Source organism: Copadichromis virginalis, linkage group LG17 (genome assembly GCF_057382275.1).
Source record: "Copadichromis virginalis isolate Kocher_CV1m ecotype Utaka linkage group LG17, C_Virginalis_male_GT1.1, whole genome shotgun sequence".
Lineage (NCBI taxonomy): Eukaryota > Metazoa > Chordata > Actinopteri > Cichliformes > Cichlidae > Copadichromis > Copadichromis virginalis.
In genome coordinates, this window is record NC_140634.1 from 12,538,223 (window position 1) to 12,564,530 (window position 26,308).

A 26,308-nucleotide genomic window follows, 5' to 3' on the forward strand; every position below is an offset into this window, starting at 1 on the left:
GTAACCACAAGTAAACCAGCAATCTGAGAGTGAAGTGTCTCTCCAGTTAATATATGTTTACCCAACTAAAAATACTTGGTTCATGTTGCGATTGGCAGCATTGGTTGGACGTGTTAGCCTGAAAGCATGCTGTCATGTGTTGAAGACTTGGAGCTTGGTTCTGAGAATATAAAGTCATTGGGAAAGTGTTTACTGACAATTAGGATACTTTTCAGACCCAGAGGCTGCATCTATTGTTAATATGAAGTCTGTGGTTTGGTTCAGTTGCCATAGATAGTTGTATGGAAAGTCCAGTTAGACCAAGGGTGTCCAACTCCAGGCCTCAAGGGTTTTAGATATCACCCTGGGTCAAATTAGTTCATTACCAGGCCTCTGGAGAACTTCAAGACATGTTGAGGAGGTAATTTAGCCATTTAAATCAGCTGTGTTGGATCAAGGACACATCGAAAACCTGCAGGACACCGGCCCCTGAGGCCTGGAGTTGGACACCCCTGAGTATCAGATTTCTGAGTCTGGATCAGAAATCTGATCCAGACTCAAAAGACTGCAGTCTGGTTGAAAAGGTAAACAGCGTACAGTAATGCTATGAATGTGATGTTGGGAATAATTGGAAAATATGGTTGTGTATTTATGATATGCAACTTTTTGTTAACCCAGCTGGCTCTTAAAATGAACAAGGGCATTTTTTCTGGCATTGCCAATCTCAACGGTCATAACTAAGGGGCAAATTACATCAAAAAAATATTTAAAGACGTTGAACAAATGGCTAAAACTGTATTTGTTGAAAGGGACTTCGCATTTGGCACTTTTGACTTTGCAAGGTTTTACTTCTTTAAGATGTTGTCCCAGTTCAGTTTCAACAGAATAGCAACAGAGAGAATCTCCTCCACGTTAATCTCACTGTCTAAGCACTTAATTGTCCATAAGCACATTTGACCAGAAGAAGAAAAAGCTTTTTTTTTTCTGTCCTTTGACTTCGATTCAGTTTTCCGGTCTCATAGGAGACCTTACCAAAGCAGCAATCAGTTATTTAAGCCCCCATGAAAAGGTTCAAGTTTTCTTTTGTCCCAGCGACTCTGAGAAGCGGGTCTATACTTTTATTACAATTAAACTTAACTACTGCAGCACATTGCACTCTACTCTCCCCCCAGAAGCTTTTAAAACAATTGCAGCTTACAAAGTACTTCTGGCAGACTGTAACTGGAGCAAGTAGAGTGCTCACATCACTGCTGTTTTAAAGTCCCTGAACTGGCTCCTGATGCCTTTGAGGATAGATATTTAAGATCCTGGGAATATGGATGTCTTCTTAAAGAAGCAATTAAACTGGTTGATATGCTGCAAAAAAGACACCTGACCTGTGTAGTGCCCTCAGTCTTTGCTGCTCACTCTAGCAAAGATGAAAGACTGTGATGGATTTGACTTTGCCAGTTTTGGCCCCAAAGTGCCTTAAAAAAATTCTCCTATTTATACATTTATTCTCCATAACCCTGAAACCTGAGTATCTCTGTTCCATTATAAATTATTATATCCATCCATCCATCCATAAATTTTCTTCCGCTTATCCTCATCAGTGTTGCAGGAGGGGCTGGAGTCTATCCCGGCTGCCATAGAAAGGCCATGGTCAGGTGACAGATTTAGGACTTCTTCTTTTTTTATAAGTGTCTCATTGTTGTAATTTAGGTTGTTGAAAGGTTCTTTAAAAAGCTGTAGAGTTGATCCAGTATGCTGCAGAGAAAATATTCTTCCTGTTAAAAGGGTGTTTTTCCTTCCCATTGTCATCAAGTTCTTCCTAATAGGGGGTTGATTGACTGTTGAGGTTTTCTCTCCAGGACTTTTACCTAACAGTATAAACCATCTTGAGACAACAGTTGTTATATCAATGAAAGTGAATTGAAATTGAATTGGATTGTTGCTGCCTCTGCCCTTATTACTTCAGTATGGTATTATCATTGTTGAGCTCCCAGCGGCAGCCCATGTCCCAAGCATTTTTTTCAGCAGTTCAATGAGGTTAGCTCTTTTGTTTAATGGGAGCATTTAGTGGAACCAATTTGGGGTTTTGTTAGTAGGATTAAGAACAAGGAAGTCATCTTTCTGAGCCAGAAGCACAAAAAATGTGTTGAACTGTTGAGTCAATTACAAGAAAGGGGAATTGGAGAGGAGGAAAAAAAGGACTAAAATAATGAAAAAGTATAAAGCATTGTTTTCAATTGTGTGTTTTCCAACGCGTCGGTGTGTGAGGCAGGGGAGCCGAGCTTTGCTGTGTTCGCTGTGTACAATAACACCAGAATCTGCTCTCATCCCCGGTATGACTGCCTGTGGAACAAACATCTTGAAAGGGAAACACGATTGTTTACTGTCAGTCTGAGGACCAGCATGGGGTGAGAAGACATGAATGGGGTCCACAGAGAAGGAGGAGATGATGTGGGGGTGAGATAATGGAGGAGGAAATGAAGAAGATGGGAACGGCAGAGCGTGGAAAAACAGAACCACGGCTCCAAGGAGGAAAGATGAGTGAAGGATGCAAGAGTTGCTCCAAATGTGAGATGCCTGCAAGTGTATACTTAACATTTTTGAATAACATCATCTATCATTTTCAGAACAACTTTTTCCTTGTTTAAAAAAAGTGGAGTTTTGCCTTCAAGGGTCACTAGTTTTTTTCTTTCCTTTCTTAATGCCCATAGAGCGATGATGTCTCACGTTATTAACACTCGTCTCCAGAAAATTAGAAAAGAGAGGAAGCAGATGTCAGAATTGAATACATCTCTTTTAATTTGCATTTTTATCACTATAATCTTGAACATCAGCTACTTGTATTCATGACGCCTGGTTGGTTGATGACACTGTCACTGAATACCAATAAGGAAGATGTGTTAAGACAAACAAACACTAAATTATTTTATGAAGGTGGAGGGAAGCATTGCTTTAACAGCTAATCTGGCAAATACTCTTCAGAAGTTTTCTATATAGTACAAAACAACTACTCAACCTTTTACATTACAGTCTATGAATTTCTGTTTTTGAAGTATGGGTGCTATGTGGGTTGCACGCTCAGTCTCTGGGTGATCAGTTTACCAGTTAGTCACTGCAACTAGCGTGAATAAAAATCCTTAGGATTTCTTAAAATCTCATCATAGCAATATTTACCATTTAAGAGGTTGAAACTGTTAGTTCTTCAATTCTTTTTGGTTCTGAAGTTATTTAGTCATGTCACTGTGAGAATTCTTAGACAGCTCTGTTTTTCATCCCTCTACAAATTAGATTGTGCGGTGTTACTGTATTATTAAACTGTAGATATATAGTTTGATTAGATTTGATAGTTTATATATAAAATAACGCTGATTGAACTCCTGAAAGGACGATGAAGCAGAGGATGATTGAAATTGGAAATGGAAATAATTTGGCACAGATATTCTTGGTTGGAAACAAGCTCCTGCTTTACACAGATCATGGGATTTGACTACCTTAATTGCAACAACCTGTAGCATGCAATGTGGTGGTAGCAAAACCTCCAAATCTGAAGCCAGAAACCAGTGGCATGCTCCTCTGTGGTTGACGGAAATGCTACCCTAGCTAAAGGTTTAACTCTCCGGGGATCTTGACGCAACATGGAGCATGAGCTCAACTGGCGAATTGTACGTGGTCAGCTTAACCGTTGTGGTGAACCAGTCGGATTATGTGCCAACCGTCACTTATGGGCTTCACATATGGCCACAAAAATGAGGTCAATGATACAACCAAAATGAGCTTCCTCCGTAGGGTGGCTCGGTTTGATCTCAGAGGTGTGGAGAGGAGCTCGGGCATGCAGAGAGAGCACAGAGTGGGACGCCTGCTACTTAACACTTTAATAAACAAACTTAGGCAATGCTAAACCAAATGCTTATTTTGCACCTCAGTATTCTATTTGAGCTGACAGCAGGGTGTTTACTTGCACAGAGTGTATTTCTGATGTTCATTTTCATTGAAAGTTTGGCTTGAATTTTTATTTCTATGGTTTTAAAAGTGTTTTTTTGTTGTTGTTTTTTTGAGAGAGAGAGAGAGAGAGTTTTCAAATGGCTTTATGCTGTCAGTGACTTTTAGTGAGGTACCGAGATCCAGGAGGAAGCTCAGAGGGGACAGGGCCTTCTCTATTGTGGCTCCAAAATTATGGAATAATTTGCCCATGCATGTTAGAGAGGCCCCTTCACTGTCCACTTTTAAATCACGTCTTAAAACCCACTTTTATTCCTTGGCTTTTAACCTCAGTGAGACTTAGTTTCTTTTTTAATGCAGTAGTTATTTAATTAATGATTTCACTCTTCTTTTATTTGTTTTTTATTTATATCTCATGTAATTTTATTTTACAGTTCCAATGTACAGCACTTTGTGTCAGCTGTGGTTGTTTTAAAGTGCTTTATAAATAAAGTTGATGATGATGATGATGATGATGAGGTGACTGAGCACAACAAAGTGGAGGTTCATGGAGCTTTTATGCCAGCAAGGCAGCTTAGTCATCACGACTGTTGATTCTGTAAGGGTCAGAAGGTATGTGACACACTGGGAGGTCATAAATTCTTTCTGCTGGTTGTGCCACCTGATGGCTGGTCACTATGGTAACATCAGCACTAAATTAAACTGAAGCGAGTCGATTTAATTTAAAAAAAATGAATAATAAAATGTGCTGTAAGAAGACTGCAGACAAACATTACTACTGATACAGAAACACATCTGTGGGCTGAGGCCAAAGCCCAGGAGCTCAGTTGCTGTCAAAACCCACTAACTCATCAACTGTTTTCTGATCCCATACAGAGCTTGCACTAATGCTGTTAGCACTTACAGGACACAGCCTCAAACTAGTCCAGTGTTGACAAGCAGGGCAAGAAAGGATTTGGTCCTTCAGACATGTGTGTATTGTGTTGTGGCTTTTAGGCCACGCTTCATCCATTTATACTCATTCAGCTGAGAATGAGTGCTTTACAATGAAATCTTTTCTGCCTTTACGCCTTTCTACTGTGAGGAGATAGAGCAGATGCCTGACAGGAGATAGAAAGCGTCTAAGTTGTTTTTGCCTGACCTGCCTTTTCAGAGCAGGGCCGAAGGAGGAAAAAGGAGGAGATGAGCAGAGGCACTAAAGTCGGTGTGCCTGCGGGTAAAGTGAAATCCAGTCAAAAGTAGAAATTCAGAGTTTGGAGTATTTTTTTTTAACAACAGGCTGCTATTTGTTTGAAATGCCTTAGAAGGAGGAAAAAGGAGAAATTTCTCAATGTGCTGAAATACAAACACCCCCACCACCCCACCAAACAAAAAAATAAAAGCAACAAAGAGCTGCATCTACAATACAATAATAATAATAACTAGAATTATTCAGAGAGTACAAAGTTCTGCCGAGGCGGCTCAGTCTCTGGGCAGTATTTACTTTTAAGGGAATAGTATAGTTGTCATGGTCCTGGGTCGTGTGACCCAGTGTGTTATGCTTAACCTATTTTGATGTTTATTGTTTGCTTAGGTTCTTTAAGGTAGTCCAGTCCTTTTTGTAATTATGTTACCCTTGCATTACGTCTCCCTTACCCTTCGTGTGGTTATGTCTGTGTGTCTTGTTCATGTCAAGTTCATGCTGTCAGTTATGTCACCTCCCCCTGTACTACGTCTCCCCGGTTCATGTCTCATGTTTCCTGTTTTACTTTGAAGGCCTGCATTCACTGTCTGTGTATTCAGCTCACTCCTCCTGTCCTGTCGTTAAGTTCATGTGTGTCAGCTGCGTTCCCATGTGTGGCCACTTCCCCTGATCATCCCTCATGTGTATTTAATCTCTGTGTTTTTTACAATCTGTGTCGCGTCGTCTGTGTTCCCACCCTCCATGTTTCCATGCCCGGTCTGTTGCATTCTAAGTCATAGCCTTACCTTAGTTCATTCCCAGTTTAGGTTTCTGTTTAGTTATTGCTTTCGTGCTGCCATTATTCTTGTTTGTTTCTCTTGCGTTACCAGCCACAATAAAAGGCTCGCTTTTGTTTAAAGTTCACTCCCGTCTGCTCACTTGTGTTCGCACCTGGGTCCACCACTCACACCACCACACGGTCTGTCACAGCGGACCGCGACAGTACGACGCGACCATGCCGGACCCAGCGACACAAGAGCAGGAGATCATTCGGACAGTGGAGTCGCTATGCGGCAAGTGGCTGCAGTGTTCCGGGGAGGAGGAACGGGATGAGCTAGCCCGCCAAGTAGGGGTATGCGTGTCCGTATTCCCCTGGTTGTGGGAGGCGCTGCATCCCCTCATCATAGACTTTCTTGCCTCCACTCTCCAACTCCGCCCGCGACAGCAGCTGTCCTGTGTGCATGAGCCGTCGCCAGAGCCATGCTGTACCTCTGTTTCCCCGCTGCCTCGTGAGCCAGAAGCGGTCAGAATCGGTACGGTGAGGCTCCCCGCCGACACACCCTCGGCTCACGCTCCATCGGCTTCCGCATCCTCGCCATCGCCTGACTGCACTACGCGGCTCAAGGAGATGCCAGCTGCTATTGACTTTGGTGAGGAGGAGCGGCAGCAGGTATTACGGGCGTATCGCGAGGACGAGCTCCGCTGGAAGCCCTGGCTCATCCCCGAGGAGGAGTTTTCGCCAACTGCCCCGCCTCGCACCTGCCGCCCGCCCTCGCCGCCTCGATCGGACTACTCGTCCCCTGCTGCCTTTCTAGCGCGGACGTGGTTGGAGGAGGAGGAGCCGGTCGCCATGGACAGTCAGGTTTTGTCCACAGCCGCTTCAAGGGGAAAGCGGCGTTCTCGCCGCCGTCGCGCACTGCTTCGTCCTGTGTCGCCCACCCCGAAGCATCCCGAGGACGCTGTTGGGGTCTTGGATGTCGATCTCAAGGAGCAGCAGCACGCCGCAGGCACACAGCTAGAGAAGGAGTTCGGGAGGGAGCCGTGGCTCGCTCCTGATCATGACGAGCGCTCTTTCCAGGGAACTCGACTGGCTCTTGGGGGTCCCCGGAGCTGCCAGGGACTTCCACCGCTCACCCCGCCCGCTTCCACGGATAGAAAGAAGCGGCACTCTCGCCGCCGGCGCTCTGAGCCTCAGCCCAAGGAGGTCCCTCAGTTATCGCCATCTGAGGCTTTGACTTCCATCAGCCATCCAGTCGTGAGTACCACTGCCTCAGTTTCTGACATTGTATCTAGCCCCATAGCCAAAGACCTCCAGTCAAAGGAGAGTGTTTCAGGGGCTGCTGTGAATAAAGACTTCTTGTCTGACTGTGACCTGGCTGATTCGGCAGGTTACAGCATTCATGAACCAGTTAACAATCCTAACTGCAATAAAGATGACTGTGTCCTCAGCGTCATGACTTCTGAACCTGAATGTTGTTTTGATGCAAACAATAACTGTATTGCTCTTGAGTTGTTTAACCCTGGTACAGAAAGCTTTGAGCAGACTATTCCTGAACCTGGTACTATGAGCAACAGTTCTAATGTTGCCGTTAATGAAAATGTGTCTGTGCCCGCCGGCACTAACCTAGCACCCAGCTCTACACGGGTTTTTAGCGCAGTACAGGACAGATTGTTTGTAAAGTGCAACGCTGTAATAACCAACCCCCCATTGTTTACAGCCACCAACCATTGTACTTCTGTGTTGTGTCTTCCTACCACGTCAAAGGGGTTTACTGAGTTAACCAGTGATGAGGACGTTAAGTCCCACACGGTGAACCTGCAGTCGGTGGATTTCTCTGGAATAACGTCGGATGCTGGGAGTAATGGTTCAGACCCAAAGTATTCTGTATCATGTGACTTTCGAATTAATGTGTTGAAACCATCAGCGAGCAGCCCTAGTTGTGTGGGTGATCGAGAAGTAACTTCTGTTACCTCTGACAATTTAACAAATGCTACGCCACCTCATGCCAGGTTTGAAACGTTGTGTGAACAAGTTACCGGGTCTGAAGAGAGACTGCCTAGCTTTCCTCAGGAAGCGACTAAAGACTGTTTGTACTGCGCTGAGGTCTCTGGAGAGGTGGGGGCAGCAGCTGTCCAGTCCGCAACCGTCCTAGTTCCGTCCCAGACTCCTCCTATAACGGAGGTGAGTGACTGTGCTTTTTCCTCTCATGAGCCTGTCATAGTGGAGTGTACTGGGTTACCCTTTTATGGGCCCCGCTACGAAGAAACTGGTGCCAAAGACCGCTCTACCATTAACCATGATTTCATAGACATCCATGCTGTGGCCGACCTAACTCTGGATAAGACTAAGGGCCAGTCAGAGTCGTGTTGTGATAATGAAAGGATTGTGTGTAACAGTTTTGATGAAGCGCACAATGAAATCACAAACCATGTTTTTGACTCTGTAGAATTCAGGGCTTCTTCTAGTGCTGCTCCCATAGCCGCACTACATGAAGCCCAGGTTCATGAGACAGCGAAAGGAGTTCACACGTCAGCTGTACAGGCTGCTTCTCAGCCTGCTAGGAATGGCGTGAGCTTTCTCTCCGCCTCAGACTGCCTTCTGCTTCAGCCGTCTCTTCCAGCCGGAGGGCCCGAGGAGCCTGTACAGCCTCACGCCATGTCAGCCGGAGGGCCCGAGGAGCCCGTCCAGCTTCACGCCATGTCAGCTGGAGGGCCCGAGGAGCCCGTCCGGCCTCACGCCACGTCAGCTGGAGGGCCCGAGGAGCCCATCCGGCCTCAAGCCACGTCAGCTGGAGGGCCCGAGGAGCCCATCCGGCCTCACGCCACGTCGGCTGGAGGGCCCGAGGAGCCCGTCCAGCAACCTTCCTTGTCAGCTGGGGGTTCAGGAGAACCGCACCAGCCTCATGCCTCGTCAGCTGGAGGGCCCGAGGAGCCCGTCCAGCCTCATGCCACGTCAGCTGGAGGGCCCGAGGAGCCCGTCCAGCACCATGCCACGTCTGCTGGGGGGCCCGAGCCGCCCGTCCAGCACTATGCCACATCTGCTGGGGGGCCCGAGCCGCCCATCCAGCCATCTTCTGTTTTTGCTACGCCTGGTCCGGCCTCTGCTTCTGCCTGTGCTTCGCCTGGTCCTGCCTCGCCTGGTCCGGCCCCGCCATCGCCTGATCCGGCTTCGGCTTCTGCTTCGCCTGGTCCAGCTTCGGCTTCTGCTCCTGCTTCGCCGTCGCCTGGTCCAACCTCTGCATCAGCTCCTGCTTCGCCGTCGCCTGGTCCAGCCTCTGCCTCAGCTCCTGCTTCGCCGTCGCCTGGTCCGGCCCCCGCATCGCCACCGTCTGGTTCTGCCTCGTCTGGTCCTGCCTCGACAGGTCCTGTGCCCACCGGGCCTCGGCCAGTGCGCCTGACACTGGAGAGCCACCGCTGCCTTCCGCGCGGTCGGCCCCCTGAGCTGCTTCGCCGTCCCCTTCGCCGCCGCCGTTGCCTTCCGCACGGCTGGCCTCCTGACCGGCTCTGTCGCCTGTGGCGCCCGCCTGGTCGGTCCCCCGACCGTGTGACCCTTGAACTCTTGTGCCCATGGGCTCCGGGTCGGCCTCCTGAACTGCACCGCCACTGCCTCCCGCATGGACGGCCTCCTGATGGGAGATGGCATGGCCTGTTGGGTTGCCAACCCCCGGGTCGGCTGCCTGAACTCATAAACTATGGGCTGGTGTGTTGCCGCCCTCCGGGCCGACCCCCTGAGCTATGTTTGGACTGTTGTCACGTGCTCCAGTGTTTTTTGTTGGCTGTTTTTTCTTTCTTGTTCTGGTCCCTCCGTCCTGGTCCCCCGCCACCCGCCCGGGCTCGGTGGTCTGTTTCTTTTGGTTTAGGGCTGTCTGGAGCCAGCCCTTGGTGGGGGGGTGGTGTCATGGTCCTGGGTCGTGTGACCCAGTGTGTTATGCTTAACCTATTTTGATGTTTATTGTTTGCTTAGGTTCTTTAAGGTAGTCCAGTCCTTTTTGTAATTATGTTACCCTTGCATTACGTCTCCCTTACCCTTCGTGTGGTTATGTCTGTGTGTCTTGTTCATGTCAAGTTCATGCTGTCAGTTATGTCACCTCCCCCTGTACTACGTCTCCCCGGTTCATGTCTCATGTTTCCTGTTTTACTTTGAAGGCCTGCATTCACTGTCTGTGTATTCAGCTCACTCCTCCTGTCCTGTCGTTAAGTTCATGTGTGTCAGCTGCGTTCCCATGTGTGGCCACTTCCCCTGATCATCCCTCATGTGTATTTAATCTCTGTGTTTTTTACAATCTGTGTCGCGTCGTCTGTGTTCCCACCCTCCATGTTTCCATGCCCGGTCTGTTGCATTCTAAGTCATAGCCTTACCTTAGTTCATTCCCAGTTTAGGTTTCTGTTTAGTTATTGCTTTCGTGCTGCCATTATTCTTGTTTGTTTCTCTTGCGTTACCAGCCACAATAAAAGGCTCGCTTTTGTTTAAAGTTCACTCCCGTCTGCTCACTTGTGTTCGCACCTGGGTCCACCACTCACACCACCACACGGTCTGTCACAGCGGACCGCGACAATAGTAGGAGTAACCTGTAAATAACTGAACATGAATAAGGTACATATATAATATTATATAATCTAATACTACCGTATATTGCTAATTAACTGGGCACCTCATTCTCTTTCCTTTTGCAATATTTTCTTTGAAGATAAACAATTTTTGGGGTCATCTTAAAAGAAATGCAGATGTGAAATCAAAAGTGAGGTCAGAGGTCACGTGACATGGTTTTTGGAGGCAAAAGAATCCCCCTATATTGTTCCCTGTATTCCTATTTATTAATGCAATAGCAGTAAGAAACATAGTTTTAAATAGCTTCTCACTTTGACCTTAGATCAGTCTATTAACCTAAAAGGAGAGGTCAGAGGTCAAATGTGATGTGATATTTTAAATCTTTATACAGTACTGTCTACATGTTGATAACACACACCACACTTGTAAGAATTATAGTTGCTTTTTGTCAGTTTTCCACCAATAAATCTTGAAGACCTCGGGCGATGTAAGCCACATTTCACTAGATTGTTAACATGACCTCAAGTTTACACCCTTGAAAAAAGTAATGAGAAATTATTCAGAAACTTTCCAGCTAGTGAGTACTATGTGTCATTTTTGTCTCATTTTTGTCATTTATGTCTAATTTTTCTTCTTCTTGACATAAAAAGTTTAAATGGAAACTTCAATCTTTACCTAAACCTTTATTATTATTATTATTATTTAAATTAAAGAAAATACAACATGTAACTGACGCATTTCTTTTTTAAAAACTGATATAGCTGGGCAACATGTTCAGGATGTAAGCTTTACTCTGTGACAGCTGGGATGGGCTCTCTGAATCGGATCAAAGATAGATGGATGAAAGCAAGTCCACTGAGTCCAAGAGTAATAATTCCACATTTACAGTACATTGGTAGAAACATAGTCTCACGGGTGAAAGCCCGTTCATTTCTTTGTAGCTCTGCCTCTTCCTTATGTAGACTTTGTGACTCTGCATTTTTTTCCACTACAGGACGATTCAGTTTCAGTATTTTTCCTCCCCACTTAAGTTGCAAAGCATCACAACAACATGATTGGTCAGTTGTAATGATGGCCCCACAACAACATCATGATCTCTTAACATAGTGATCTCAGATATCATCATGTGGCCCAGTGCATCCATGTAAGAGTGAATCACCAGCTGACCTACACACCCGTGTTCTGGGCTTGTTGTGTCTGAGACAGGAAATATTCTAAGAGTGATTCTGGGTCCAGTCGGAATCCAACACTGGGCTCAGTCTTATCTGGTAAAATCACCCTGGTGGCTCGTGATGGGGTTTGCATTGCCTTATACCCAGAAACATGTATTGGTTTCTGGGTAAACACCTGCAGAAACCCAGTCAGAGGAAGCCTAAGGAGAAAGATGCCACACTAGATGAAGTCGATTAGAAAATGCAACGCAGCAAAGAGTTTTTAATTTTTCTTTAAAACCAAATGTCAACACAAAAATGCAGCTGATAACACTCTGAGAATCACAGCTACATTTATTTGTCTTTCTTTGTCTCCTCACCCTCGCAGAGCCAGGCCATGCGTATCGTTCGGACAGTCGGGCAGGCGTTTGAAGTTTGTCACAAACTGAGTCTGCAGCACACGCAGCAGAACACAGATGGACAGGACGACCACCACAGCGACAAGAACAGCAATGACTCCTCCGTCACAGGTAGACACGAACACCATTCCATTTTTTATTCTATTAAAGCACTTCTGCTGTGGCCTCAAGTCTGTTAAAAAGTGCTTACTGCAAGTTCAGTTGTGCATACTGTGATCACTTTGGAGAATGGTGGAGCTGCAGAGGCACTAAAGACTGCAAGGTGAAAGTTGCGTGCGAGTTTTCAATTTGAATTGAACTCATTAAAAGACAAAAAAGTAGACGCGAGCTCACTGAGGAGAGGTCAGGAGCAAATGCAACGATTGATTGAGTGACGTTTTGTCTCAGGGTAATTCATTTGTTGTTTTACCTTCAGCAGGCGTTGTTAGTGAACGCTGACAGGCAAGTTCATACAGAGACAGTCTAAGATTGTTTTTCTGCGAGATGCCAGAAATGTTATTTTGCCATGTAAAGCGCCCACTTAGATAAAACGCACTGTGATTTTAAGACGAGTAAATACAGCTGTTTACGAGGTTTACTTTCAGATGAGAACTGCGCAGGGAGTGAGCGGATAGATAGACGTGTGTGGGTTGATGTAATGTAGTGCTTCAGAGGCATGTGCTGTGAAGGAGACTCGAGGCTTGTTTGGCCGTGGCAGTAAAAACATTGTCGGTGTGTCCAAAATTAAAAGCAGACCTTGAGAGCAGACTTTCTGGACCAACAAAGGGCACATCGCTGATAGAAACAGCCAGGCTTGTGCTGCCGATAGACTGATAGACCTTGTCTTTTTTTTAGACGCCCATAACAAAACATTGTTAAACTGAGTGCCTAAATTGTGGGTGGATTCAGTGCTGCTCTTTCATATTAGCTGGAGGTTGTCCAGGTGGCTGAGTGAATAAGACTCATACTTGCAATTTCCATCCTGTGTAATTTCCCCCTGCCTCGCTTATTTCCAATCACCTCTCTGCTTCTGCATTCATAGAAATGCAGAAATTATCCCCAAGATAATTTATGGTTACAGTTGATATGAACATCATTCAAAATGGCATGTTTATGCCTTTTTACTGCAAAAGCTTTTTTTTTTTTTTCTGTTCCATCCTCATTATGCAGCAAGTCGCTCTTCACCTTTGTCTTTCCTCTCAAGAAAGATGTTCTCTGTTTGGATGCTGCACTGTTGCCATAACACTGTAGCATCCAAACAGACTGATGGCTGTTGGTTTTTGCCTGCTCTGCTCCTTGGTTCACCACCATGAGACTAATTTACGACATAACCAATTCATTATTTTTATCTTCTGATAAAATCTAAAGTGATGCCTCCTGTTTTAACATAAATCTGTTGTATAAACTAAATCCGATATAAATTTAGCAGCTATTCTCCTCAAGGTGGCCTCGTTGCCAGCCTCTGGTCTGTTTGTCCCCATCAGCATCAATGTGTAACATACGTGAAGTGGACTACAGTAGAGATATCAAGGTCCTTTGATGTCTAAAATAGAAGCCGTGCAACCACTGGCAACTGAGAATATTAAGAATAGTAACTGAGGGAATGTTGTAGAAGTTTGTTAGTGTCTTTCCGTAACAAAACGTAAAAGCAAAACTGGAAGACATGAAACTGATTTAAAATATTAATATAATACAATTATAATTATAAAATAAGTATTTACTAATAGTCCATAAGCACAAATCTGTGTGTAACCTACGCGTATGAACATTCATCATCATCATCATTCATCAGCCATTTATAATATTTGTATCTGAATTTGTTTGTACAAACAAATTTAAGTGTCTCTGACCATATGGACAAGCAAATGAAGTATTATTATCCTTATTATTGTTATTAATGCTAAAAATTACAGTTGAATTTTAAATTATAAAAGAATTATTACATTTAATATAAAGAAAACAGAAGATTCAATTGAAAGGTGTAGGCTTTTAATTTGAACCTGTGTTCTTTGTCGTCTCTTAAATTATCGTATCTTTCATTAAAAATGACATATCGTTGCTGGATGCAACAGGCTAATGTCGTCGCATTATTCCAGTCTGCCCTGAGTTTCTGATCTCTTTTGATGTCCAAATTTATTTCCTTTATTTGAGCCACGGTGGGTGTCTCAGAGGAAACCATATTAAAAACTTCTATAATTTCAGCTAGTTCAGTTTTATTTATACAGCGCCAAATCACAAAAGCAGTCGCTTCAAGGTGGTTTATTTTGTAAGGTAGACCCCACAATAATACACGCAGAGAAAGACCCAACAATCATATGACCCCCTATGAGCAAGCACTTTGGTGACAGTGGGAAGGAAAAACTCCCTTTTAACAGGAAGAAACCTCCGGCAGAAACAGGCTCAGGGAGGGGCGACGATCTGCCACGAACGGTTGGGGTGAGAGAAGGAAAACAAGATGAAAGACATGCTGTGGAAGAGAGACGGAGATTAATTACAAGTAATGAGTCAATGCAAAGAGGTCTATTAACACATAGTAAATGAGAAAGGAGCCTTTGGACATAACTGTTTTCATTTCTTCAGCTGGACTTTCTGCTGCTTTCTTGCCTTAGAAGTACAGTAGCGTCACCGCTTTCTCTGTTCACCTGGAGGCATTTCCTTAGAAAGAGAAATGTGGGTGGAAGAGTATGGTGATTATACGAGACTGTTGCTTCAGAACTGTTCTCGTTTATTAACAAATGTAGGAACAAAATAGGCCGGTCACATTTCATTAATTGGACAGTAGTATAGCATACGTGTTTATTTTTACACTGTGTAAGAATGTACATATTAGTACATGAAGACCATTGGGTTTATACCATATTAGTTGTGTTTGGGCTCATTGTCATGCTGAAAAATGGAGATGTTGCCAATCATTGAGTTGATACCCAGGTTATCGGCTTTTCTAACTTGTCTAACGTTGTGTTGTCAGTTTCAGTTTTAACCTTGAGATAGGAAAGAGTCTCGGGAAGAACCAGTGAGAGTCCATTAGCACTTGTTCTATCAGATTGTAATCCTAAAAAGTATGTTTTTAATGCCCTAAGCAAAATGGGAAAGAAGTGTCATCAGTTCCATTGTGGAAGTCCTAAAAGTAAAGCAAAATCTGAAGGGCTGTCAGCACATTCCCCAGTGCCCACAAACACCTACACACTTCGCATAGTCATGTGTCCTCAGACTGCACTAACAGGTTGTACTGGAGACGCACTGCACATACACAGCTGTAGATGTGCTGTAGATGAGATTCCTGCCTGTATTGTGCCCAAACTGGAAAGAAGGAGAATGGTATGCTAGAGCGAATATCATGGATGAGTCAACACAGAGAAACAGCACAACAACACTGGTGGGCTGAGCTACTTTTATCCGCTGCCTGATGTCTGGACGGCTTGGGTTGTGTGGCAGCCCGGGGACACGTGGCTCTCAGTGGGGTCCTGAGAGGACAAGACAAGGAGTCATCAAATGCAGCTCTTTTACACCATTGTTCCAGATCTTACAGCGGCCAGCTGCTGGTCGTCCTCCCTGCCCTGATCTACACCGGGCAGGGATATGTTATTTGCAGATTCCCCTCCAGCCCTCCAAAGACGAGCTCGTTTTCACATGCTGATGAGCCCGGAGATCACCCACACGCTCTAACTGTGCATCGCACACACATTGTAAAGAGGACCTCACATGCATACAAGGAGAGGTCTGTACACACGCACTCACTGTCACGGTGTGTTAAATAACACAAGCGCCGTCACGCACAGCCAATGTGCTTATCTGAAGAACTAATTATCATGGCAATGAGAGGAGAGGGGAGGAAAAAAAGAGGGAGATAGTGTGCTGGAGGAAGGCATCTCTAGTTGAGATGAGGAAGAGGAAATGATGTTAGAGGGGAAAATAAACTCAGGAGGAGGATGAAAGGAAGAAGAAAGACCAAATGTAGATTAGAAAAGAGGAGAGGGGATGGAGAACTGGGTTGAACAGCAGGGAGTCACAAGAAGGAAGAAAAGGAAGAAAAGAAAGTGTGCGGCAATGTTTCTGTACTGTTTCAGAGGAGTTGTCCAACCCAGACTGAGTAATATAAACAACAAAGACCTCTGCCTCTGCCACCTGGGCCTCTTGTCACCACCGTCTGCACCCACAGTGGACATGGGTGGGCACTGAGGCTGAAGGCAGCTGGCGGCTGACTTTCTTATATGAGCCGTGGTTTGAGCCTAAAGCTTAATTTGGACTTCTGCAGTGAATCTGTGTAGAGCCTGCAGTGTAACATGCACAGGTGGCTAATTTTACATATCACTTTTCATTTGAATTATAAACTTCGGGGAAATCTACTTTGCTAAACCTTTATAAAGTGCTTGAAATAATAGTTATGCCATATTCATCATACCAGGGTCACACATTCCAAGAGGAAGTGTTGCTGTATGTAACCATTTATCCAAGACGTATAACGCTTGCTCTCTTTAGTCATTTGTAAATGGCTCCCACCCAGGCCCATGTATGCACCATTTCTCAATTTGCAACAGTCTCCCCGCAAAGGAGCTTAGCTCTTTTCTTCTCTCAGTGTAATTAACAATAACAAAGTCATCTGGAAAGAGTTGAGGCTGAACTGGGAAGCAAAGACAACAGGGGGAAATTATGTCAGTAGCAGAGAGCACGGGTAAACACCGGGCAGCAGAGCTTTGCCAGTTGAGTAGAAAGGGTGAGTATTACGAGGTGTAATGGAGGAAAAGGTGAGAGTAGTACTGGCAGCAGGTTTTGAATGGTAAGTATTGGAGATGACAAGCTGTGCTCCTTCCAAACTATTGGAGAGGAGGTTTGAGTGGAGGGGGAGGAGAGGATTAATAGCTGGGTGCACAAGAGGGGAAAACGAGCTGAGAGAAGTGACACCCTGTGTGGTCTTCTGCTGCTGGAGCCCATCTGCTTTAATGTTTGATTCAGACATGCATTCTTCTGCATACCAGGAACATACAGTGCAGATTTTATCCTGTCACTGAATCGAATTGAATTGAATAGACTGGTTGCAACGAGCTCGGAAAGAACTTGATACTTCCTTTTCACACCATTCTTTGTAACCCTAGAGATTGTTGTGTGAGAAAATCCCAGTAGATCGCCACTTTCTGAAATACTCAGACCAGTACCATCAACCATAACACATTTTCTTTCCCATTCTGATGCTCTGTTTTAACCTCAGCAAGTCATCTAGACCATGCCTACATACCTAAATGCATTGAGTTGCTGCCATGTGATTGGATGATTTGATATTTGTGTTAACGAGCAGGTGAATAGATGAAAGTGAGTGTATTTCCACTATATATTCTTATATTCATGCTTATTCGCTTTATTTCGTGATAGCCAGTGGTGGGCAGATGGATTTGCCAGCTGATATAGTTTTGCCAGTGAAGGGAGTGCAGCCCCTATGCCAGTCAAGTGTATTTTTAACAGCTAGAAAACAAATGCAATTTTGTTTTGTGGGCAGTTTTCAAGTGCAGTGCAGTTGTGCAGTTTTATGGAATAAAATATGGAAACACAGGCTTTCCTTGGTTACAAGGTTCACATTGAATTGGGTGAAGACATTCCAGGTACTGGGAGGAAGTGTTTCAGTGACTGTGACAAAGTTCTACAGAGGAAATATCTGAAGGCAGGAGGAATCTCATAACTGAGAAATCATTGCTGGCAAATATCAAGTTAAATCAACATATTTCTGCTTTTTTAATTGACTTTAATGGTACTTTTTAAAAATGTCTTTCAGTGCATCGATCTCTCATAAACTGTGGCAGCTTTCAACAGTGTTTTTACTAAATTAACATGTTTGGATTGCTGGAACTATTAACAGCAACAAAAGTAGTCTTTACCAAATAAAAGGAAAATGGATATCTCCATTAAAATTTTGATTAAAAGCGATGGGGCCACAAGCAGAAGAGTGGGAGGGCTGGCTGTGAACAGCAGCTGTTTTGATTTTGTGTCACAGGAAGCAATTTTGTTGATCATCACAGTTAATATCTGCTTTGTAAAAACTCAGAGACCACCACTGATTTCTGTATTGGAAATAAATTAACAGCAACAGGAACACTAAATGGAAGCCAGAGTGTGCTCCCAACAGTACATTTATTTTAAATTGACATTAAATTTGACATCTGTGTGGCAATAAAAAAAAATTGTCAACTATTTAGCATACTGTGGCTGTGTGGAAACTTTTCTCTTAAACGCTTTTATGTTTGTCCACCCATGTGTGTGTGCGTACATGCTCACGCCTACATGTGTGTGTGTGTGTGCAGGTGTGCGTGCTTATCCACCTGTGTGTGTATGTACTTTCCTGGGCTCAGTTCGGGAGCTAACAGGTGCAGAGAAGACGGCGACCGTCGCTGAAGAGACCGACATTGATGCCGAGGAGGTGAGCCAGGCGCTAGCAGCAGAGGATCTGAACCTCAACAGAGGAGTGACTGACCTGGACGCCACAGCCAAGACAACAGATGTGAACCTCTCAGAAAACAAGGTAGGCAAACACTGTGTGTACAGATAGGCAATGTGGTTGCCAAGGTTCATGTATGTTCTCTGTATGTGTGGCAGCAGCTTGGCATTACAGTTGGCAAATGGACAGGCCTTTAGCGCTTTTCTAGTCACTTTATTCTCTAAATTTGAAGCACTTTATCTACTGCACATCCGTGTCTGTTTTGGAATCAACAATTAATCTCACACATGTACGAGGTGGCAGGAAGGCTCTTTTACAAAAGATCCCAAACAGAAAAGCCCAACGTGACCAGGAGAGTCAAACTAGTTATGGTAAAGTTGCAGAGCAATTAGTGGTTGGAGACCACATCAGTACCAAGATTATTGCCACTGTACTGCATGCAATGAACTCACACTCTTGTTGTTTCAAAGACAGGGACAAAGGCCACAACCACATGCAAACAGCTGCCATCTTCAAAGCAACTTTGGTGCATCAAAGCAGTGATAAATGACACAGTCAGTCTGCTATTAGTTTGTGATCGAATGTGGTCAAGTTACAATTACATGCAATCTGTTTGTGATAATGCAGCACTTGACTTTTACAAATCTGTTGCCATCGACGTACAAAGAAAGACGCTCACTTTGCTTTATAAAAAATATACGAAGTTGCCAACCAGTTGATTCAAGTCGCTGATTGCAAAGTGATGAGTTGCAGACGAGTTGTTTGGCACACTCTGATTGATTGTAAAGTGTTGGCAATCTGTGTTTGCAAATTAGACAGCAGTTATTTTGCAAACCTTTAGCAATTCTGAGAGTAGCTGCAGGACTATCTGTGTCGGGCCACGACTGCATGGAGGCAGGTCGCTTTCAGCTAGGTGCTAACTGTGTTACTACGTGACGATCAAAAGTGGTCGAGGGTGTCGTACACTCAGTCATTTAGCCACCACAGCTGCTTGAAATCAGTTGTCAAATGTGAAAATATTCAATGCACTCAACTGCCAACCTCCATTTTTTTTCATAGATCTAGGACGGTTGCTGTCCTGCTTTTATTCTAATGTTCCAATATTCAAACTGAGCCATCAGCAGAAACCAAATGGACACTTTAAGTTGTAAAATATATATTTTTTAAATGTAAGTAGTTTTTTTTATGCCTTGCTTTATGAAACATGACCTTTGCCCCTATGTCAGCGTTCCCCAACCTTTTTTGCGCCACGGACCGGTTTATGTTTAGATTTAGACTTTATACAGATTTCTCGAAGGCTTTCTTTAATGTAAGATTTACTTGAGAAATCATAAAGTTTTCATTTTCATTTGAAGATAAATGCATGTAGTAAACTCCACTAAAATCAATGTTACACCAGCTCTGTGCTTGTGTATGGCATGACTGTTAAGAAAGTAGCTCCCACTACTTGGTTTCTTTCAGGAGCTGTTAGCAGTGTGTTGGCAACTGAGCGCAAAGATGGCCAGTTCACATCTTTGCATGGCCTTGTAGTGTTAGAGATTTGATACTGCTCAGTCAGACCATCTGCTCTCTGGCCTGTGAAAACTCACCACTAGCATCTATCTATAACCAGAGAAAGGCTGTCTGGCCTGTCGGAAGGTGTGAGAGCATGGTTGTTTGGCCTGCTGGCAGAGCAGCATAGTAACTGTTTTTTACTGGATTTACAGTTGTATGCAGGGGTGTAATTGTGTTTTTGATAGAGGAGGCAGTGGGAGGGAAACTCTACGTGATGAGGGCAGAGATGGGGTGCAGGGTGATGTTTATTATGCTACTGTTTGGCTCAAGACCTAGGGCTCCATATCAAGTTGGCAACAGCGGTGCATTGTAATAATTTTATTACGTTTTTATTATTTATAGCTTCCCATAGCCTGGCTTTGCTCAGTAGTGAGTGGACAAGTATAGCAGAAAAGCCTGGACTGCTTTTATTTGTTACTTTCTATATTCATTCTTTTGAACCTGTAAAACATTGTCACAGTTACAGATAAGTCATACAGAAGTCAATCCTAACTTTAAGCTATAGTGGGGGTTTTTTGTATAACTTTATCAGTCTCTCACATCTTTGTGGAGGAATTTGGGTCCATACTTCTTGACAGCATTGCTACAGTTCCTTGGTAGTTGTGGGCATTTAGTGTTGCACAGCTCCATTAGTGTCCCACGTTACAGTCAGATTGGAGTTTGGACTTTTACTGGGCTCTTGCAACATCTCAATTCTTGAATTCTTCAGTGATTCTGTTGCATTTTCCTTTTGCATGATTCAACTTTAGCCAAGTTTTAGCTGTTGGACAATACTTTGGTATACAGAGTTTGCGGTGAGCTAAACAAGTGCAAGGTGTCCAGATCCTGTGGCTGCAAAACAAGCCCAAACTATCACCCCTCTGCAACTCTGTTTGACTGCTGGTAGGACTGTGCTGATGTCATGCATTTAGCTTTTCTTAAATGTGGTGCTGACGGTTAAGACAAGATAAGATAAGATAACCTTTATTAGTCCCACGTGTGGGAAATTTGTTTTGTTACAGCAGTGGACAGTGCAAGTTGCATAGAAAAATTAGAGAAAAAACACTGGAATAATATATCTATGAGATACTGTACACAATAGAATAGAATAAAATAAAATAAAATACTATATACAATCGAATAAAATAGAATACAAATGTTATATACAATTGAGTATAATACAACGATGCCAGAAAAGAGTATTGCACTTAGTGTTATTGCACATGTGTGGATGTGTGTGTTTGATCAGTTGAAGTCTTTGTTGTGGAGTCTGACAGCAATGGGGAGGAAAGACCTGCAAAATCTCTCCGTCCCACACCGTGGGTGCCGCAGCCTGCCACTGAAGGAGCTGCTCAGTGCTGTCAGAGTCTCCTGCATGGGGTGGGAGATGTTGTCCAACAGGGATGACAGCTTAGCCACCATTCTCCTGTCACTCACCACCTCCACTGGATCCAGAGGGCATCCTAGAACAGAGCTGGCCCTTCTGATCAGTCTGTTCTCTTCCTGTCTCCGGCAGAGATGTTGCCGCCCCAGCAGACCACACCGTAAAAGATGGCTGAGGCCACCACAGAGTCATAGAAGGTCTTCAGAACTGGGCCCTTCACTCTAAAAGACCTGAATTTAGGGCCAAACATCTCCAGTTTGGTTTTCTTTGTCCAAAGGGCATTCTTAAAGAAGTCTTGTGGTTTGTTAAGATGCAATTTTGGAAACCTGAGTTGTGCTGCCATCGTCTTTTTTAGAGAGAAGACTTGTTCAGTCTTTTGTGTTGTACTGGGACTAAAATGCCAACTGAGGCTTATAGAGTCTGTAATGTAGCTGTTGGGTTTGTTGCAGTTTCTCTGATCTCAGAGTGAACTTGCTGGCACATACACTACTGACGTGTACCTGACATTAAAGTATATAAAGTACATTAAACTCCTTCTGTAGAGGTGCTCACACAGACAGATGTGCAGTTAATAAAGTACATTTGAATAGCAGCACCTGGCAGCTACCTACTTGCTTAAATTCTTATAGAAGGAGTCAAAGTATACTTTCTCCTTTTTCACAGGACAACGTAGAGCTCTGTGGAGATGTTCGTTTTTACTTTTGCTGTGCTGTAGGACTTTGTGCATACCACTGACATGCATACCCTGGCAAAACAGCAGCATTTAACACCCTGGGAAGGAGAACAGGGTCTCCAGACATGCTACTGTTTTCGCCTTTCGGTAAGCTTTATTCAGGCTAGTGTTCATTTTCTAAAAAGAATGTTAATAAGAGTCATGAACAGACTGCTGTTGTCTAGCCTGAATAAAACAATGCACCAAGATTTATTACTGAGTGCTCTTGAGTGAAAGGCTGTGGCCTGAAGAGTTGCCAGTTTTTGGGACAAAGTTGCAACATTTGCCAAACATTTCTGCTACTTAGCAAATTAAAGAGTTGCATTATTTATTCCCTCTGATGCTCAGACGGTCACATTCACCCCGACTGATTTGGAGTATAGTTTTTGTTTATATATCTTTTTAATTTCTTGATGGTCTTTTTTTCATCAGATCTCATAAAACGCTCAGGGCTGTGCTTAACTCCGGGTAACCAGGCTGTTCCTTATTCATCTTCAGTCAATGCTAAATAGTGAAACAGATGAGCTCCTAGGCAACACTCCAGGCCAGCGTTAAGTAAACGTCTCATCAAGACCCACACAAGAGTGTTATGTCACCTCAGGCTTCAGGCGCACCGAAACATACCTGTTAACACACCACGTGAAGAGATGCCAGATGCTAAATCAGAGTTATAAAACCAAGCTATTCATCTGGTTAACAGTCCTTGGGTCCCATTAACGTTAGTTATGAGACCCTTCATTACAGCTCCTGATTGAAAGCAACATGGCGTGAAATCACTGAAACAACGAGCTCTCGGCAGTGACCTCTATTCTCAGGTCACTGGAGGGAGCGAATGTCTGTGTGCGTGACACATTGTCGTGTGTTCATGTAGTGTGCGTATATATATATATATATACACACACACACAGAGACACACACACGCGCACACATGTGTCATGTGTCAGAAAAAATGCATATATATATATATATATATATGTGTGTATATATATATATATATATATATATATATGCATTTTTTCTGACACATGACACATGTGTGCGCGCGTGTGTGTCTCTGTGTGTGCGTGTCCCTGAGGAAAGGGATTTGATTCACTACAGGGTTTCTTTGGAAGCTCATGAAAGGGAAAGCAGTCTGCGAGTGTTAAAGTTCATTCTCTTCCTGTCAGCTCCCATTAGACTGACAAATCCCTCGGCTGCCTGTGTTCAAATGATCCCAGAAGACTCGGAGAGCACGCATCAATCCTACCTTAGGCTTTCGGTCCATGGGGTTGAGTCAGGACGTCTTCATTTAAAGGGCTTGCCTCAGGGATCACAAAAAGTATTAATCCAAGGCAAATTACAAAGTCACTGGGTGCAATGGAGAGACAAAAGTGTGCTTTACATATTTCTGGCTCCTCTTGTGTTTTTGGTGAGAGGTAAATGCTTATCTAATGGATCAGTCAAGTAGAGTAAAAATAGGACACCACTCTCCTTGTGACTACAAAATCTCAGGGGTTTCCTGGTGATGTCATTGAATTTTCTTTTTGCTGTAGGAGACCGATTACAAGTATTTGTGGTGTCCTCTGTTCGCCCAGAGGTTAAGTGTGCAAAACCACTTTCAAACAGCAGGTGATTCCACAGGTCATTGGGTGGAAAACTACCAGCATCCAAGCTCTCATGGTGCATCTCGTACTGGCTGCGATCACTCTTATACCAATTAAAAGTGAAGTTGCCGAGCCCATTTGTTCAGTAGTTTGCATAAGAGTTCCACCAGTGAATGAATAAAACGTACGTTTACATTGACGAGCTTTAAAGTGTGACTTTAAAACAAATGCACTGATAGAGGTTTTGCATCTGGCCTACTTTCAGATGCTGTCAGGTAGGTGTAAATGCTTTATGAGAGTAATGCTATAGACATCACTCCACTGACAAATCACTTTCTGTCCTCTCCTTTTTTCCGCTGTCCTTCATGACTTTTTTTATTTTGTTTTAAGCTCTAATATGGCCTAACGTTGTTGAATCATTAGACAGGCTTCCCACTCACAAGCTATGGTGCCCAGTGGGTGAGAGGCAGAGTCTGTGTTTAGTTGGATGTGATTTTATTTTCCTTGATCTGAAGTCACTAAAATCAGTTAAAAGTTGAATGTGCTGATTGTTTGGGTTTTTTTTCCTCCTATATTTCCCTTGTTATCAGCTTTACAGTTATTACAGTCTGGCTTTGGGATCACAACAAATAAAAGAAAGACACGAGGGAATAACCAAAATTAAGTTTAATTTAGCAGCAATACGTTTTTCTTTTATCAAATGCAACAAAAATTCAGGCTTGGAAATGAGAGTGGCAGAAAAGCAATCTGCCTGGTGAACTCAAATCCAACTATATAAAAAATCAAAACTCAAATAGAAAAGAAAATTGTGTCAGAAGAGTGAGCTGCTACAAGGAGGAGGCAGGTTTTATAGATCCTAGACACAGTGGCCAGCTGCCTCCACTTTCTTGATTAATTCCAGCTCGAGCCAACCAGGAACCGTGGAAAATCTCATGGCCTAAACACAGGAGACTAAATACCAACATATCAATCCAGTATTTGTTTAGATCATACTTTCTTTTTTAATTGAGGAAAATTAGAAGCAATAATACGCAAAATAATTCATTTCAGTTTTATTTATATGCCACCAAAGTAACAATAGTTTCATCGAGACACTTTATATTATAAGGTAAAGACCCTACAGCAATAGATCCAAATCCAACAATCAGGCAACCCTCTATGAGCAAGCGTTTGGCAACAGTGGGGAGGAAAATCTCCCTTTTAACAGGAATAAACCTCCAGCAGAAACAGGCTTAGGGAGGGGCGGCCATCTGCTGCAATTGATTGGAGTTAAAGGAGGGAGGCAAAAGACACACTGAGAAAATGCAGAGTGGTATATAAGGCATAGAGAGTGAAAAGAGGTGAGTGAAGCCCTCAACAGCCTAGACCTATTGCCACATAACTAATGGAGCATTCAGGGTTGCCTGATCCAGCCCTAAATTTAAACTTTATCAATAAATAAATATACAAACCGTTGTAAGGAGAATAAACTTTCCCAAAATAATTGAAAAATCAACATTAGGGAAAATGTTTATACAGAGCTTTGCTTGACTTTTGGCAATATTAACCCTTTAAAGCCGGTCGGAGCGGACACGCTCCATTTTGCGTAAGTATTTTTAAATCCCGGTAGCACTGCAACCACGTAAGCTAGCGCAATAATTTTTTTTGCATATGAAACCGGAGGAGTTGTACTTACATCTTATGCCATCAGCTTGTCCTAGGTCACAGTTTCCTTCCACATATAGCTTTGCAAAAACTGCATAAAAAGCGCTTGCAGCAACAAAAACATAATATTCCAGAAACACGCTTCGCCGATCCGATCAGCTGTTTGTAACACTTCCTACGTCCATCAGCGTGAACTGCCGCATGTCCGCCATGACCTGCCCGAAACCGGAAGTGACGTCATTTTGCGGAAATGTAGTTTTATTACGATCGGGGCCTTATGAGCCTATACTTGTGTTTTTAAAAGTTATGTTTGAATTTATGACTTTCTGTGTCGTTTCTGGGATGCTTAGGACTCATATTGCACTGCTGGAAATAGTTTATTTTGATGCATATGCTGTTATTTTGCAAATTTGCACTATAATATTTATTTTCGTTTTTCCTGCAATATATAAAAATTGGTGTATTTCAAAAATAAAACTATGAAGACACTTAAAATAAATTTCCTGTGGTGGGAAACTAGTTTGTGCAACTTTTTTGTATTTACAGTTTTGAGGGATAAGCCTCTTAAATTTCTCTAACTAGAAATATATGTTAAAAAATCAAAAACGATTTTAAATTTTTTTGTAGTTTATTGCACTTTTTTGCAATTTATGTAATTACTATGCACCTAATGCAGACATATTATTAAAGTTTGGGCTATAATGGTTGTATTGATGTATATCAACTTGAAATGCTCCCAAAAATGGCTCCACAGCATGTAAAAATATAATATAAGCTCTGGCGGACTTGGTTCTATGGTAGGTCTTAAAGGGTTAATATCCCTCAAGTATGCAGTCTGCACTTCCTGGAGTGAAAAACCAGCGTAGGGATAAAAGATGCAACACTGCGCAAAAGTCTTAAGCCACCACTCAGTTATTTATGTATTCAAGGAACCAGAGTGTTTTGTCATTTTTCATTCATTGCGATTTATTAATTTATACGAACAAAGTGATTCCCACGGAGCTAGTAGCTAACAACCTGCCATATCTGGGCATGGTGTGCAGTGTGACCTTTAAAAATTTAAGGAAACTGGGTGAGTG

General features: G+C 43.4%; 1 protein-coding gene across 4 annotated transcripts in view; it reads left to right on the top strand.

Annotated features, from left to right (window-relative positions):
* Positions 1–26,308, top strand: part of nos1apa (nitric oxide synthase 1 (neuronal) adaptor protein a) — a 249,641-nt gene that overhangs the window by 148,007 nt on the left and 75,326 nt on the right. For 2 of the 4 annotated variants that reach the window (XM_085437190.1, XM_085437189.1), the window contains exons 6-7: positions 11,940–12,081; positions 18,288–18,457. In XM_085437190.1, the coding sequence (XP_085293316.1) occupies positions 11,940–12,081; positions 18,288–18,457 (312 nt within the window). Of the gene's footprint in view, positions 1–11,939; positions 12,082–18,239; positions 18,458–26,308 lie in introns of all 4 variants that reach the window. The other 2 variants (XM_085437187.1, XM_085437188.1) reach the window with 1 other exon arrangement.